The sequence below is a fragment of the Myotis brandtii genome, unplaced genomic scaffold (assembly GCF_000412655.1).
Source record: "Myotis brandtii unplaced genomic scaffold, ASM41265v1 scaffold191, whole genome shotgun sequence".
Taxonomy (NCBI): Eukaryota; Metazoa; Chordata; class Mammalia; order Chiroptera; family Vespertilionidae; genus Myotis; species Myotis brandtii.
In genome coordinates this window covers 3,657,564-3,674,704 of record NW_005357115.1, presented here as the reverse complement: position 1 = coordinate 3,674,704, position 17,141 = coordinate 3,657,564, and the positions used below count along the sequence as shown (strand labels likewise).

The 17,141-nt window shown below is 36.5% G+C and overlaps 1 protein-coding gene across 5 annotated transcripts in view; it reads right to left on the bottom strand.

Moving 5' to 3' along the window:
* The window catches only part of MTA3 (metastasis associated 1 family, member 3), a 121,506-nt gene that overhangs the window by 39,240 nt on the left and 65,125 nt on the right, over positions 1-17,141 (bottom strand). For all 5 annotated transcript variants that reach the window (XR_001361820.1, XR_001361821.1, XM_014538452.1 and 2 more), the window contains exon 9: positions 6,540-6,728. Coding sequence is in view for 3 of the 5 variants with exons in the window: in XM_014538452.1 (XP_014393938.1) it covers positions 6,540-6,728 (189 nt within the window). In the remaining 2 variants the exon portion in view is untranslated. The remainder of the gene's footprint in view (positions 1-6,539; positions 6,729-17,141) is intronic.

Here is a 17,141-nt window from a genome sequence, read left to right as displayed (position 1 = left end):
AAAATAATAATAATAAGTAAATATAAGTAAATATATTTTATATAGTTATAGTTATGGAAAAAGATATTTTTTTTAAATCTCTTTAAAAGATCACTGATTATCTAAAGCAAAAAATAGTGATCATAGAGTGTATGGCAGCAAAAGCACAGTAAGGGGAAGGAGGAACTGGAAGTGCATTGTTATATAATTCTTATAATCTATGTAATTGAGTGGTATTTGGTTGAAAGGTAGACTATGGTACTTGGAAGATGCATATTGTAAACCACTAAACAAATAAAACAAAAGTTTAATTAGTAAGCCACTAGTATAAAGGGAATCATAAAAAGTTGATCAATAAAAAAAAAAGTTGATCAATAAGGAGGAAAGGACAAAAAACAATGAGACAAATGGAAAATTAGTGCTCAGATGATGGATTTAAACTCATAATTATATTATGATAATTATATTAGTTTTAAAAACTACAACTAAAAAGCAGAGCTTGTCATATTATTTATGTTTTTAAAATACAACTGTATTCTGTCCACAAAAAGCCCACTTTGGACATAAATAAGATAAAAATGAAAGGATGAAAACAAGATATATCATGTAAAAAAATAAAGTTTGAGTAATTATATTAATAGAAAATAAAGTAGACTTCGCCACAGAGAGTATTACCATGAATAGAGAAGCATGATTTAAAGATAAAATGGTCAATTCACCATGAGAACATAATAATCCTAAGTGTGCATGTACCTAATAATAGAGTTTAACATAATTAAAAGCAAAAACCTAATTACAATTGAAAGGAATAATAGAAATTCCACAATTATAGCTAGAGACTTTTAATGCTGCTCTCTCAATAAGTAATAGCTCTCTCAATAAGTAATAGAACAAGTAGACAGAAAATCAATAAGGCTTCAGAAGACTTGAACAACACTATCAATAAACTTGACCTAAGTAGCATTTACAGAACATTCCACCTAACAGCAAAATATCTATTCTTTCCAAGAGCACACAGAACATTCACCATAACAGGCCATACACTGGGTCAGAAGCAATCAAATCACAAAAATGTAAAATTTGGTTTTTACAGAGTATGTTTTCTGATCACAACAAAATTAAACTAGAATTTAGTAACAGAAAAATATATGGGAAAAACAAAACATCAAGCCCAGACAGTATGGTTCAGTGGTCAAGCGTCGACCCGAAAACCAGGAGGTCATGGTTTGGGGTGCATGTGGGAGGCAACCATTTGATGTCTCTCCCTCCCTCCTTCCCTCTCCCTCCCTTCCTCTTCCTCCCTCCCTCCCTCCCTCCCTCCTTTTTCCTCCTTCCGTCCCTCCCTCCCTCCTTTCCACTTTCTTTAAAAGAACAGGAAAACCCAAATGTGGCCCACTACTAACCAGACAGACTCAATCCCCTACAATAATGACCTAGATGAAGAGGCATGCTCATTTCAGAATACAAATACTGTTTAACTCAGCCTATGTTGTTTACACAGGATGTTCCATATCCACTCAAAGATAGAAGACATTAAAAAACAGCATGAAAATAAATGTCCCATTTTCAAGAAATAAATCAGGCAACAGATATAGACTCCAATATGACCCAAATTTTGGAAGTATCAGATATTAAACTATGATAATTATAACAAAGAATCCAGTTGAAAAGGTGGACAACACAAACAGATGGTGAATTTAAACACAGATAGAAAGCATAAAAAAGAATAAAGTATACATGTGAAAAAAAAACATGCTATCATGTTTGAAGAATTCCTTTAACAAGTTAATCAGTTTGCTGGATATAGCCAAGAAAAGCATTAGTGTACTAGAAGATGAATCAATACAAATTATGCAAACTAACGCACAAACAGAAAATCTCAGCTCTAGGAAACTAAGTGAACTACAGGTAGAATAATTACAAATAAAAACACACCCAGGCAAAATGTAGTAGTAAAACTACTGAAAACCAAGAGTAAAGAAAAATCTTGAACACAAAGAAAAAGAAACATTTACATACAGAGGAACTTTCTCATCAGAAACTGCATAAACCAAATAAACATCTTTAGAGTATTAAGAAAGAAAATAAATGAATTCTAGAAAGAATGAAATATCTTTATAGAGGAAATATCTTTTTCAGGCAAAGCTGAAATAAATCATTACTAGCTAAACATATGCTACCAATAAATGATTGCATTACAAGAAATGTTTCAAATAAATGATTTAAGATTCAACCTTAAAAAGACACTAGGAAAAGACAAAGCACATTAGTCCAAAGCAAGCTGAAGGAAGGAAATAATAAACATAAAAGCAGAAATTAATGAATCAGAAAATCAATCAAACCAAAAGCTGGTTCTTTGCAAAGATCAATAAAATTGAGAAAGCCCTAAGGCCAGACTGATGAGGGAAAAAGAGAGAAGAGCTAAATCATCAGCATCAGGAGTATGAGAGGACACATTAGCACATGTGTCCATATAAGGCCTTAAAAGGGTAATAGGACTATTATGAACAACCTTATGACAGTAAACTAGACAACTTAAAGTGGATGGGAGCAAGATAGAGGAATAGGAGCTACCAGTCTTGGTCTGCCCCCCCCCTCCCCCAAACAAACAACCAACCAAACAGAAAATAGACTGCTATCAACAAACAAAAATAGCCCTGGGAGGGCACAAGACTCAAATTAAGAACCTACAGCAACACAGTGGAGCAATTAATGGATTACCACACAGAAAGGATCACTGTGGAGACGGCTTAGCTGAGACATCTTAAAATGGCGAAGAACCAAGAAGAAGGGTGGAGGCTATCAATATAAGCCATGAGGTGTGTGCCACTGAGGTCCCCAGTGACCTGCTCTACAGAGGGCCCGGCAGCCTTTGCCACTCATACAGCCCCCAGGACAGAATTCCTGCAGCTTTCCCAGCACAGGGCTCCACAATGTATGCTGGCATGGACCACAGCAGCCTGCTCTGCAGAGAAAACTAGCACCTTTTGACACTGAGGTAACCAACAGCTATTGCTGCCGCTAGGAGATGCTGCTGGGTCACTCCCAGAAGACATTGCTGTGTCCCCTGGAACAGGGCTGCCAGCCCCTACCTCCAACTCTGTGCATACCCTGGACCCCAAAGTCCTGGCTGCTCCACATGTACCTGTGCTTCAGACCTCAGCTCCACAGCTGTTCCACATGTGCACACATCTCAGGTACCAGAGCCATGGAAACTGGCCAGCAGCCTAGACCCTACACTCAGCCACTCAAGGAGCATACATGATCTACTCCTGGCTCCGTGACGGATCCAAGTGTGTCCATGCCTCACACCAATACCACCAAAGGTCCCTCCAAAGCCAGACCCATTGCCAAGAGGGATCCCTTGGCTATAGCCCCCTGGGAGAAAAGAGATCAGGAAGTTCCCCAGCAGCCATTGTCACTGAAGACTGTAACAGTCCTCACTACCAATGCAGACACCATGGAGGACCCTTGCAATCTTTAGCAACATTGACTTCAGCTGATGGAGCTGAATGTGACTATGCCACTTGACCTACCTGGGAGCTGGAAACATCAGGCCCCAATAAGCCAGTGCCCTTGCACCACCTGCTGGTGAAGGCCTTTCCCCACCAAAACCACCTGTAAACTATGGAAATGGTGACTGCTCTATCAAATCCACAGACATCAACACAGGCCCATGAGAAACATGAAAAACTAAGGAAACATGACACCAAAGAAACACAATAATTTTCTAGTTACTGACCCCAAAGAACTGGATATCAACTACTTGCCTGAAAGAGAATTTAAAAAATATTGTTTTAAGGAAGTTCAATAAGTTATAAGAAAGTACAGACAGACAATGCAATAAAATCAGTAAAACAATATACAAACAAAATGAGTTCAACAAAGAATAATGAAAAGGAACCTAACAAATTCTAAAGCTGAAAAATACAATTAATTAAATGAAAAATACAATACAGAACATCAACAACAGACTTGATTAAGCAGAAAAAAAGAATATGTGAACTAAAAGACAGGTCATTAGGAATTATGCAGGGGGGATGGGAGGAGAAAGAGAGTGGATCCAATTAGCAGAAGGAAGGAAATAACAAAGATCAGAGCAGAAGTAAATGAAGTGAAAACTATAAAAATAGAAAAGATCAATGTAACTAGGGGCTATTTTTTAGAAAAGATAAAACAAAACTGACAAAACTTTTAGCTAGACTAAGCAAAAAAAAGAAGACCCAAATACAAAGGCTTATGTTAAGAGACTATTATGAACAAGTATATGCCAACAAATTAGATAACCTAGAAAAAATGGATAAATTCCTAGAAACATAAAACCTACCCAGACTGAATCATGAAGAAATAGAAAATCGGAATAGATTATAACTAAGAAGGAGATCTAATCAGGGATCAAAAACCTCTGATCAAAGAAAATCCCAGGACCAGATTTCTTTGCTGTTGAATTCCATCAAACATTTAATGAAGAATTAATGCCAAGCCCTTTTTACATTCTTGCCAACACTTGTTATCTCTTGTCTTTTTTATAATAGTTGTCTTAACAGATATGAGGTGATATTTCATTGTGGTTTTGATTTGTATTTCCCTAATGATTAGTGGTGTTGAGTACTTTTCATGTACCTCTGTCTTTCACCACCGCATATGATATTAGCTGTGGGCTTGTCATATATGGTCTTCAGGTTTATGTATTACTTTTACCAGTATTATGGGGTGAAGGTGAATAATTAGTTTAAAAACACTCCAAACTACAAAAAAACTTAAACCCTTTGGGCAGTCAGCCTCCTGGTATCATATATTCTTTAAGGTTTTTGACACTGGTGGAAAATTTCAGTCTCCAAAATACTACAAACCTAATGTGATTGGCTAATCAACAAGCAATATAACTACCCTCAGCAAAACTAATATATACCACAATGCAAATTTACAAGAATTTTGTTAGATCTTGAAGGTAACAAAAACCATCTAACAGCATTATTACTGTCATACTCATTTTCATACAGTTCTTTTATCTCATATCAGTGTCAGCCTCTGTGTCTGAGTATATTGCACCAAGTTACTCTTCAGCGAGTTTCTTCCTAGTCCTGTGTTAGGTGCCTGGAAGTGCTATCATACCTCACGTATACTTTTCAATTTGCTGTTTTCTCCCTTTACCTAAGAGATCCAGTTGAAATGCCAGTTAACTCTGTGAAGCCATTTCTGATTTGACTGGCACAACTGACAGTTCCCCTCCCAATACCCCATAATACTTATTCATAGTGCTGACAGAAATGACTACATTTTATATTAATTGGTATATGTGCTTCAATCACTTGATGTTGACTATTAACTCATTCCCTAAAGTAACGTTATGCTTCTGTTGCATGCCTAGTGCCTACCTGAAGGCCTGGCATGCTGCAGATGCTCAACAGACATTTGTTGAATTGAAATGGGTCCAGAAGAATTACTAGAACATAAAATGAGCATGTCACACTCAGTGCAGGGAAAGTAGTTTCACTTTAATGTTTCTCCTTCCATTCCTTTGTCAGACCTGTGGATTTTGTTCTTTAGGGGGCTTTGTTTTTGTGTTTTCTACTTAGTGGTATGGTACATTAATATACCATAGTAATAACATCACACTGGTGCATTATTCTGACCATCTGAAGCTAAATGCCACCAATGCATTTTAAATCCTCACCTGCACCTCCTATAAATTGAAATCATGACATATAACAATCTGGGTAAGAATGAAGTTTTGCCAGAAGAACAAATGTTAGTGACACTAATTAATTAATTATCATGTTTGGAATTTAATGTATCCATATTGATAGTAATAATTTTTCTTCAGGAATAATTCAAACAAAAATTCAACAACATAAAAGGCAGGATATTAACTTGCATCAAATACTTCATAGTCTATAAAGATTCTATTTTCATAACTTTTTATAAAGAATGGCTGCTATAGAAATCTATTTATAGACTTCTCAAATGGAAATTTCTCCACTTCAAAGTGATTATAAACTTAATTAGAGCAATTCCACAAAGACAAAAGGAAGTACATAATAGGAGAAAAGACTATCTAATATTTAAAAGGCAAATTAGATACTGCATATCATTAAGAGGAGTCAAAGATAGAAAGCCTATAAAGCAAATTCTCCTCCTCTGCTTTACAGGTTGTTTCCACATTAAAGGTCCACATCAAAATTTTAGGCTCAACAATTAGTCAGACAACTAGAAAAACACTGAAGGTCTAAAGGAGGGCAACGAGCTTAAGAGGCAGGAATTAGATATATTAGATATATTTAGTGCAAATGGTTAGACAATCTGTCCATATTTTAAACAGACCTCAGAAAGGTGAAGAGGATGAATTCATACTGCCAAGGTTTACAGCAAGAACTCAAGGCCTCCTGGCCTTGGTTCTTATTCACAATTAATTCCGAGAATAAATGTCAGTTTCTCCCTTTATAATACTGGCCTTCATTCTATGTTGAGCAGATAAAAATTACTAAGTCACAGATTTCTAAAACAAATAAAATATTCCCAACCTCAACATTTTATATCATTCACAATTTTCTACTTACAAAGTCTTGACGTATATCATTGAAGTCTTTGCCATATTTTTCCAGTGCCTCTTCAAATAAAGTAGCTTCAGAGGCTGACCATTCTTCCATTTCATCTCTGCATAAAACAGGTCCTCCAAGTGGCACTAAGACACTTATTGCACTGCTCAAGTCATAGCTGTGTCTATATAATGTATCCATAGCATGAAACTAAAGAAAACAAACAAAATGGAGAGAAAAGATCAGCCATAAATGCAAACGTCCTAGATTATTTAAGAACAGATACTGAAGTGCATAATACAGTTAATTAACAACCATATACTGAGGTAGTTATTTTCTCACAAAATTAAGAAAAATTTGAATAACAGATTAGTTAACAATTATTTAAAATATCATTTACTGCTTTAAGAAAATGTTGATTTGTGCCTTTTAAGGTGTGTATTTTTTTTTAATGATTCATTTGTTATAGCAACCTAACTATGGATATCCAGGACCTCCAGGCATTAAATTGGAAACCTGTATGTTTCATCATCCTTTCTGTTAAAAATGCCAAAGTCACTTCAGCTACTATACAAGGCTGGCACAGCCTTCCTGAACAAGATCCTAAAAAATAGATCATGTTGCCCGGCCAGCATGGCTCAGTGGTTGAGCATCTACGTATGAACCAGGAGTTCACGGTTCGATTCCCAGTCAGGGCACATGCCCAGCATGCAGGTTCTATCCCCAGTGTGGGATGTGCAGGAGGCAGCTGATCAATGATTCTCTTTCATCATTGATGTTTCTACCTCTCTCTGGAATCAATAAAAAATATATCAAGGGGGCAAAAAACATCATGTGTCAGAGAGTGAGAAAAAAATTTCTCAGATTGGATTAAGAAAATGATGTACTAAGAAAGGAGAAACAGAAATAAATAAATTGAACTGAGAATGAATGGTAGTAAGACAAAACAAAATTACACATCTGTATAAAACAAACCAAACAAAATTACCTATCCATGTTAAAAATTAACTTGGTTGACATTTTTAAGACCAAGAATGACCAGGCAGGGCTTGGAACAGCTAGGTTGGTGGGGGTTTCCTATAAATTTCAAGGAAGAGTGATTTAAAGAATAATTTGAAAGAAGAAAAGACAGGTTATAATAATAAAAGTGGCTTTTTGCAAAAGTACCTTGGGTGTAACATTTTCCTCCCATCAGGAGAGAATAAACTAGGTTCCAAACTTTTAAGTTTTGAAAAACTTGGTGGTTTTTTTACTGGCAAGAAAGAGATTCATCTATAACATGTATGCCCATTTGTATACAGGAAAACTGCAAAACAGGACAACTGGTTCTACTTCTGGATAAGCATGTAGGTGTGGTGCAGGTTTGGCGGACAAGGTGATCAAATCTTGTCAAGTAAGAACTAGTTCTGTTTTAACTTTCTGACAATGAAAGCCAAGTCTTGCACCTTTTTTTTTTTTTTACATGAAATATCTGTACTCAGAAAATTATAAGACACTGAAAAAAGAAACTGAAGAATATACAAATAAGTGGAAGCATATACTGTGCTCATGCACTGGAAGAATTAACATTGTTAAAATGAACATACCCAAGCAATTAATAGATTCAACACAATTCCTATCAAAATACCAATGACGTATTCACAGAACTAGAACAAATAATCCAAAATTGTATATGGAATCACAAAAGATCCTGGATAGCCACATCAATCTTGAGAAAAATGAACAAAGTTGGAGAAATCACACTACCTGATATCTAACTACACTACAAGGCTACATCTAATCAAAACAGCATGATTCGGGCATAAAAGACAGATCAATGGAACAGAATAAAGAGCCAGACATAATTATTTAATCAATTAATATTTTATAAAGGAGGCAATAACATAGAATGGAATCAAGACAGTCTATTCAATAAATGGTGTTGGGAAAAGTGGACAGATACATGTGAAAAAATTAAACTAGAGACCACCTTCTTACACCATATACAAGAATAAACTCAAAATGGATTAAAGACTTAAATGTAAGACTCAATACCAGGGGTGGGCAAACTTTTTGACTCGAGGGCCACAACGGGTTCTTAAACTGGACCGGAGGGCCGGAACAAAAGCATGGATGGAGTGTTTGTGTGAACTAATATAAATTCAAAGTAAACATCATTACATAAAAGGGTACGGTCTTTTTTTTTTTTTAGTTTTATTCATTTCAAACGGGCCGGATCCGGCCCGCGGGCCGTAGTTTGCCCACGGCTGCTCAATACCATAAAAATCCTACAAGAAAACACAGGCAGTAAAATCTCTGACATTTCTCTTAGTAATATTTTTTTCTGATGTATTTCCTTGGGCAAAGGAAACAAAAGAAAAAAATAAACGAATGGGACTATGTCAAATAAAAAGTTTTTGCACAGCAAAGGAAACCATCAACAAAATGAAAAGATAAGCCACTGAATGGGAGAACATATTCACCAATGATACATCTGGTAACGGGTTAATATCCAAAATTATAAAGAATTCAAAAAACAATACCAAAAACAACAACAATCCAATTAAAAAATGGACAGAGGACCTCAATAGACATTTCTCCAAAAAGGACATACAGATGATCAATAGAAATATGAAAAGATGCTCGATATCAGAGAAATACAAATTAAAATCAGAATGAAATATCACCTCACACCTGCCAGAATGACTATTATCAATAATTCAACAAATAACAAGTGTTGGCTAGGATGTGGAGAAAAGGGAATCCTCGTGCACTGTTTGTGGGATTGTAATTCATAGAGCTATTTCGGAAAACAGTATGGAGGCTCCTAAAAAAATTAAAAATAGGACAAACTTATGACCCAGCTATTTCACTTCTGGATATTTATCTGAAGAAATCCAAAACACCAATTCGAAAATATATATGCATCCCTATGTTCATTGCAGCATTATTTACAATAGCCAAAATATGGAAGCAGCACAAGTCATCAATGGACAACTGGAAAAGAAGATGTGGTACATGCCCAGACAATATGGCTCAGTGGTTGAGAATCAACCCATGAACCAAGAGGTCACTAGTTTGATTCCAGTCAGGATACATGCCTGGATTGTGGGCTCAATCCCCAGTAGGGTGGGTACAGGAGCTAGCTGATTGATGTTTCTCTCTCATTGATGTTTCTATCTCTCTATCCCTCTTCCCTTCCTCGCTCTCTAATAATCAATAAAAAGTTTTTTGTTTTGTTTTTTAAAAAGAGAGAGAGAAGATGCGGTACATATATTTAATGCAATATTACTGAGACATAAAAAAAGAATGAAATCTTACCATGTATGACAACATGGATGGACCTAGAGAGTATTATGCTAAGTGAAGTTAAGGCAGATAAGAACAAATACCATATGATTTCACTTATATGTGAAATCTAAAAAATAAATGAACAAACAAAACAGAAACAAACCCATAGATACAGAGAACAAACTGATGGTTGCCAGGTAGGTGGGGGTTTGGGGGAGGTGGGTGAAAAAGGGGAAGGGATTAAGAAGTACAAATTGGTAGTTATGAAATAGTCATGTGGATGTAAAGTATAGCATAGGGAATACAGTCAATAATATTGTAATTACTGTGTTTGGTACCAGGTGGGTACTAGACTTATTGGGGGGATCACTTCATAAATTATATACATATCCAATCACTATGCTGTACACCTGAAACCATCAATTTCCTAGTTATAAGCACAGCTAAGACCACTGACCATGTATAGTCTTTTGCTATATGTGTCACAATTGTAGAATAATAACCTCAACTTTCAAGTAAATTTCTTCTCATTCTTCTGTAGCAGGGGTTACAAAAAATGTTAGAATTAATCTTTATTTTTTGCTTGTCCTCTGCAAACTCCAGCATCCCTGAAACTAAATGATTATTGTTTCTGGATATATAACTTATGAAAATGAAAAGAAAGTTCAATAGCATTTATTGATCCCTTCAATTAATAATGTATTTTCATAAATGATTGTTATTTTTTTAATCCTCACCAGAGGATATGTTTAGAGAAAGGAAGTTGGGAGGTGGGGCGAGAGAGAGAGAGAGAGAGAGAGAGAGAGAGAGAGAGAGATATCAATTTGACAACGACACATCGGTTGGTTGTCTCCTGTACGGCCACCACCAGAAATGGAACCTCAACCTAGATATGTTCCTGACTGGGAATCAAACCTTCAACCTTTTTCTGTAAGGGACAACGATCCAACCAACCAAACCACCCAGCCAGGGCCATTAATGATTATTTTTAAAACTCCTATATAATAAAAGGCTAATACGCAAATCAACTGAAGGGCGGAACAACTAGTCGCCATGACGCACACTGACCACCAGGGGGCAGGCGCTCAACTCAGGAGCTGTCCCCTGGTGGTCAGTGTGCTCCCACAGGGGGAGCACTGCTCAGCCAGAAGCCAGGCTCATGGCTGGTGAGCGCAGCAGCGGTGGCAGGAGCCTCTCCCGTATCCATGGCAGCACTAAGGAGCCATCTGTCAGAAATCCCCTGAGGGCTCCCAGACTGCAAGAGGGCACAGGCTGGGCTGAGGGACACCCCCCCCCCTCCAAGTGCACAAATTTCATGCACCGGGCCTCTAGTATTTATAATGAATAACAAAACTAAAAAAGATTAAATGGTACTCAAAATCAATAATTAGACAAAGTAATTATGTTGCTGAGATTCCTTAGGAGGTAAAAGTAATTTTTATAATTAACGAGTGCTATGAAACCAGAAGTGAGAGAATTAAATGAGTTTTTCTCAACTGATATTATACTAACCACTCAAAGCATAAATGGATTTTCTGTCTTTTGTTCACGTTAGATGAATGAAAATACTCTTCTTATAGTCACTTTTAAAATTGATAATGAGCTATTATCTAATAAGACTTCAAAGAACCAAAGTACTTTCTCAACCTTTATAAGTTGTTATGACCAAAATCTCAAGTGATTACAGAGTGTTTGTGTTACTGAACAGTGAAGTAAGCATTTGCCTTTGGAAGACTAGCTCCTGTATTGTGCCACAACTCAAATGGAAAGAATGGGGCAGACTCACAGCTTACCAGGAGCTATGAAACCTCCAAAGCCCACATTTATTCCATAGCCTAGAAGAGAGTGCAGTAATAATCAGTATATGTACAAAATAAACATTCCCATCAGGCACATGCACTGTGGAATTCCTAGGGAACAATTCTGTTGAAATCAATAACTAACTGCACAAAGGAAACCAATCACATTATTTGCTTGGAGCTCCTATTATTAACTCCATCTTTCTGGCATAGATAGCAGTTTCTTGTTTCTTTTTTTAAATTTATCTTTATTGTTGAAAGTAGCATTTATTGATCCCTTCAATTAATAATGTCCCCACAATTACAAGTGTCCCCCCCTTTTTTTCCATTGAACCCCTCTACTCCAGACCCTCCCCTCCAGCATAGCAGTTTCTTTTGAATAGACTTTTATTGTCTAATCTTACCCTGAAAATGTATTAGTAAAACATGGGAGACACTTTCTATAATAGAAGAGACAACACCCAGTAGTAAAGATTCACAGAAGTAAGCTAAAAAAAGACATTGGAGTTTGACATATAACCAATGACTATGGTTTATCAGTAAGATAACAAAAAGCTAGACATACATACTAGAGAACATACTGGCTGATTCCATTTATATGGACTTTGAGAAAAGTAACAATTAATTGATGGTGAGATAGTTAACTGAAGTCTGACAGTTGTTACTTCAGAAGGGAAGTGGGGGGACACTGATAGGAGAGGGGCATGAGAAACCTTTTTGGGATTCAGGATGGTTTTTTGTGTGTTTTTTTTAATCTAGACCTGGGTGGTGGTTACATGTATATATATATATATGTAAAAATGTATAAGCAGTGTACCTAAAATATAGGATACTTAATACGCTTTACTGTATATATAGCTTAGTTTAAAATAAAAGAACTTAAAAACTAAACATAAAAAACTGAGTCTTCCCTCCAGATAAATACAAAGTTGTCATCTTTTCAATAGCTTTACAAATAACATACAAGATCCATTCAAATATAAATTTTAAAAATTATAAGAACAAGCTGTTTTCTTTGCCAAATAGCACTGAAGGTGTTGTCACATTTCATCTCATTCATAACAGATGGAGATGACAAATAGAAATATTTTAAGAGAAAGACTGACAATTAAATCCTGGCAGTGAAATTCTCATCTTTTGTTCATTAAGCAGAATCACACTATGGTAGACTGGGTTATTCTTTAGCAAATATTCACTTTCTCCCCTGGACCTCCATAGAAGGGTATTCTTCTACTCCATTAATGTTGGACCTGGACATGTGACTTGACTGGCCAATAGGATGTTTAGACATGTGAGTTAACAGAGCCCTGAATGTTTTTGCATTTGGACTTGCCCTCTTGTGCTACTGACTTTTGTCAACGGAGAAGAGACACATGAAGATCTGGTCACAACCTGTAGTGTGGCACCTATATTAGCCCAGTCTAGGTCAGCAGAATCCTAGACAAAGAGCGTACAAAAAAATCAATGCTTGTTGTCATAAGCCACTGAAATTCTGGACAGTATAATGAATACTGTGTTTTCCCTCTGAAAATAAAGAACTTATTTAGCCAGTGCTAGAAGTGCTGTGAACAGACAGCCCTCAGCTGTTGGTCCTCTTTGAAATGATCTCAATTTAAGAAAGATTCATCACCCAAGGCCATGCTCTCTTCTTAGGGCAGCCTGCAACCAATGACTCAGGAGTGTCAAGGCCCAGCCTTCCACACTGATTTGGGACAACTCTTCAGAGCGACCCATGGAGTCAGCTGAGGCCTTCATTCAGAATGCACCATATGGTCCACCTTCTCTCTCTAGTCAATCCTGCCAAGTACTTATCCCAGGGGTCCTCCCTAATAAATTTCCTGCATGCAAATCTCCATCTCAAGGTCTGTTTCCCAGGAATCCAACCTGTATCATGTAGCATTATTTTGACGACAGCTAACTGATATACATATATAGTCAGTCAGTTGATTTTGATTTTCTGTATTGTGTTTTTCTATTTATTTTTGTTCTTTACTATTTTCTTTGTTTTATATTTCTCTGGGTTTACTCTGGTATTCTTATTCCAGACTTTTAAGACCAGTTTTTAACCCACTAATTTTATTAGTCTACTTAATCAATATTTAAGATTATAAATACTATAACCACAGTACAATAGTCAGATTCAGGAAATGAATATTACTATAGTACCATTATGTAATCTAAAGGCTTTAGTCAGTTTTGCTAGTTGTCTCAGTAATGTCCTTTATAATGAAAGAAAAAAAATTTTTCTGGTTTAAGGTCTACTTGAGAATCATTTATTGCATTTAGTAGTCATATCTCTTCAATTTATTTCAATCCTGAATGAACAGTTCCTTGTTCTTTCTGTCTTTCATAATCATGGTATTTTGAAAAGTACAGGCCATTATTATTATTGTTGTTGTTGTTGTTATTGTTGTTATTATTACTATTGAATGTTCCTCAATTTGGGTTTTGGTTGTAATTAAAATAAGATTTTATCCAACTTAAGATCATTTTGGTCAGTTATGTCAGTCTAGGAGATTTTTCCTAAGTTTCAAATTTATCAGCAGTTATTGATTGATTGATTGATTTCAGAGAGGAAGGGGGAGGGAAAGAGAGATAGAAACATCAGTGATGAGAGAGAATCATTGATCTGCTACCTCTTGCATGCCCCGTGCCATGACCGGTAATCGAACCAGGCCATGCTTCCCACCAGTGCACGAATCCCGAGAGAGAGAGAGAGAGAGAGAGAGAGAGAGAGATAAAGAAAATGTACCAAATGTTAACATTTGGGGAGCTGGGTGAAGGAAATATAGGAAATCTTATATTTTATATTATCTCAAAATACAAAGATAAGTTTTAAAAACAATAAGCCCACACCTTCATTTACTCACACCTATAAATCCACATCTCTTAACCCTAACCCTAGACAAAGAACTTAAAACAGTTTTCATTATATTTCTCCATAGTTCAGATCTACAGTGATTTTTCTGATGCTTCTTAAATTCACGGGAGAAAAAGTAGAGTGAAAGGCTACATATACCAAAAAGAAAAACTAATTTAAGCTTAAAATTGAAAAAGATGGATAAATATACCTTAACACATACAAACAATTCTCTGAGGACAATTTACAGTATTTCTAAGCTCATTTAATATCATTTTAACAATCATCAGACAAAAAGTGTGCATAATGTAGAATATTATTGCCTTAATGAAGTATTTAGAAGGAAAATTCATGTTGTGTATTTTTTACTGCAATGACAGTCCATTAGTTCTAATTGTACAGCTTTGCTTATGATAGTACTCATAAGCAAATTGACTTTTTTAAAAATTATATGAATTCTCATTTTATCAATTTTATATTCATTTTGAAGACTAGATTTCTGGTGTACTAGTAAGCTAATGCCTAAAATGTTAACCAAAAGATTTATATATTCTGCTGAGTACAATTTCTTTAAATAATGTGATGACTGTGATTTGCAAGCTCTCTTCAAATCTCCAGTATCCTCAAGGTCCTAAATGAAAAGTGTGATTTGACTAGGACTCACAAATAAAGAGAGTCACTCACAAGATTGATGGCTACCATTTTTATAAAGAGTTAATATCTGATGACAAATTATTATTGGTTAAATCAACTTCCTCTTTTTTCTAAGTTTTTCTTGATGGGAAAATTTTTACTATAAAAATTATACGTTCGAGAGAGAGAGAGGGCTCAGTGGATAGAGCGTCGGCCTGCGGACTGAGGGGTCCCAGGTTCGATTCCGGTCAAGGGCATGTGCCTGGGTTGCGGGCACATCCCTGGTGGGGGATGTGCAGGAGGCGGCTGATCGATGTTTCTCTCTCATCGATGTTTCTGACTCTCTATCTCTCTCCCTTCCTCTCTGTAAAAAATCAATAAAATATATTTTTAAAAAAAATTATACCTTGTTGTAAGGAGAAATTATAGAGTGATATTCTTGTAACAATCATACTAAAATGTGTGGTTAATCATGGCCTAACGACCATATTCAAATGTGATAATCTACTACAATGACAATAAAAATGGCATCACAAAACCCCTTATAATGCTACAAAATCAGAATTAAATGAGACTCAACAAAGATTGTGGGGGAAATGCATCATTGTCATCATCATCATCATCTCAACAATAATAACTAATTGTGAATATTTATTGAGCTCTTATATGGCACCAGACACTGTTCTAAATTATTTACAAGCATTATCTCATTTAATCCTCAAGCTGATGCTGCATAGTAACTCAGAGACAGACCCTTCTGGAAGCTGGAGAGAGGGTGCCAAAGGTCTTGGTTCAGGGCATTGAGACATAGCCCGTTTTCTCCCCCAGTGAGGACAGGGCCTGAAATGGGGTTTCAAGAGGCTTTTGCCCAGTGTTTGTGAACATTACCTTAAACGAAGGATATAAGCTGTTGATTCTAATTTCTTCTGGAACATTGATGGAAGTTCGAAAAGACTTGTGACAGCTATAAATCAGATGTCTTCCATCCAGTCTGGACAGCCAATATCACAGAGAGTTCTATGCCCCTCAGAGAACCCAGGGCCCAGGAAAATCAGCCCTAAGGCATGTTCTGGAGAGCTACTCCAGTTCCATCAAGTTCCATGTGCTTGGATACACTAATTAGCAACTTACAGAGGTATGTCTATAATACCTCTTCTTGTCAGACCGTATCCCCTGAAGCAGGGTGGATAGGTTGTATTACCATTTCCACTGCAGATGATGAAACAGACACAGGGAGGTTAAGTCACTTGCATAAGACTATATGGGTCATAAGCTACAGTTCCAGGGGAGGAAAACCACAGAATCATAAAAGTGTATCCATTTGCATAAGTCATACCATTATTCACAACAGCCAAAGGCAGAAGCAATCCAAGTTATTGGTGGGTGAATGGATAAACAAAATGTGATGCACACATACAGTGCAATATTATTATTTAGCCTTAAAAAGGAAAGAAATGCTGACACATACTACAAAATGGATGAAACTTAACTAAATGACATTAACTAAGTGAAATAAGCAAGTCACGAAAGGGCAAATAACGTATGGTTCCACTTATATGAGGTATCTACAATAGTCAAATTCAAAGAGACAAGAAGTAAAATTACGGCTGCCAAGGGCTAGGGAACAGGCAATGGGGAGTTACTATTTAATGTGTATAGAGTTTTAGCTGGAAATGAAAAGTTCTGTAGATGGCTGGTGCTGATGGCTGGTTGTACAACGATGTGGCTACTTAATGCCAGAGAACAGTATACTTACAAATGGTTAAAGTGATAAATTTTACTGGTATCTACACTAATAAAAGAGAAACATGGTAATTAGCGTACGACCGCTACCCTTCCCATTGGCTAATCAGCATATCCTTATGCAAATTAACTGTCAACCAAGATGGCGGCCGGCAGCCAGGCAGCTGGAAGCGAACATGAGGCTTCCTTGCTTCAGTGACTGCAGACTCCAACGTTCCCCGCCTGACTTGCCGGCCTCTGAGCTGCAACTCTAAGAAACATTGTAACAAATATAGAAGCTAAACAAAACCCCAGAAACCAGCTTTCAGCCTGCTGGGA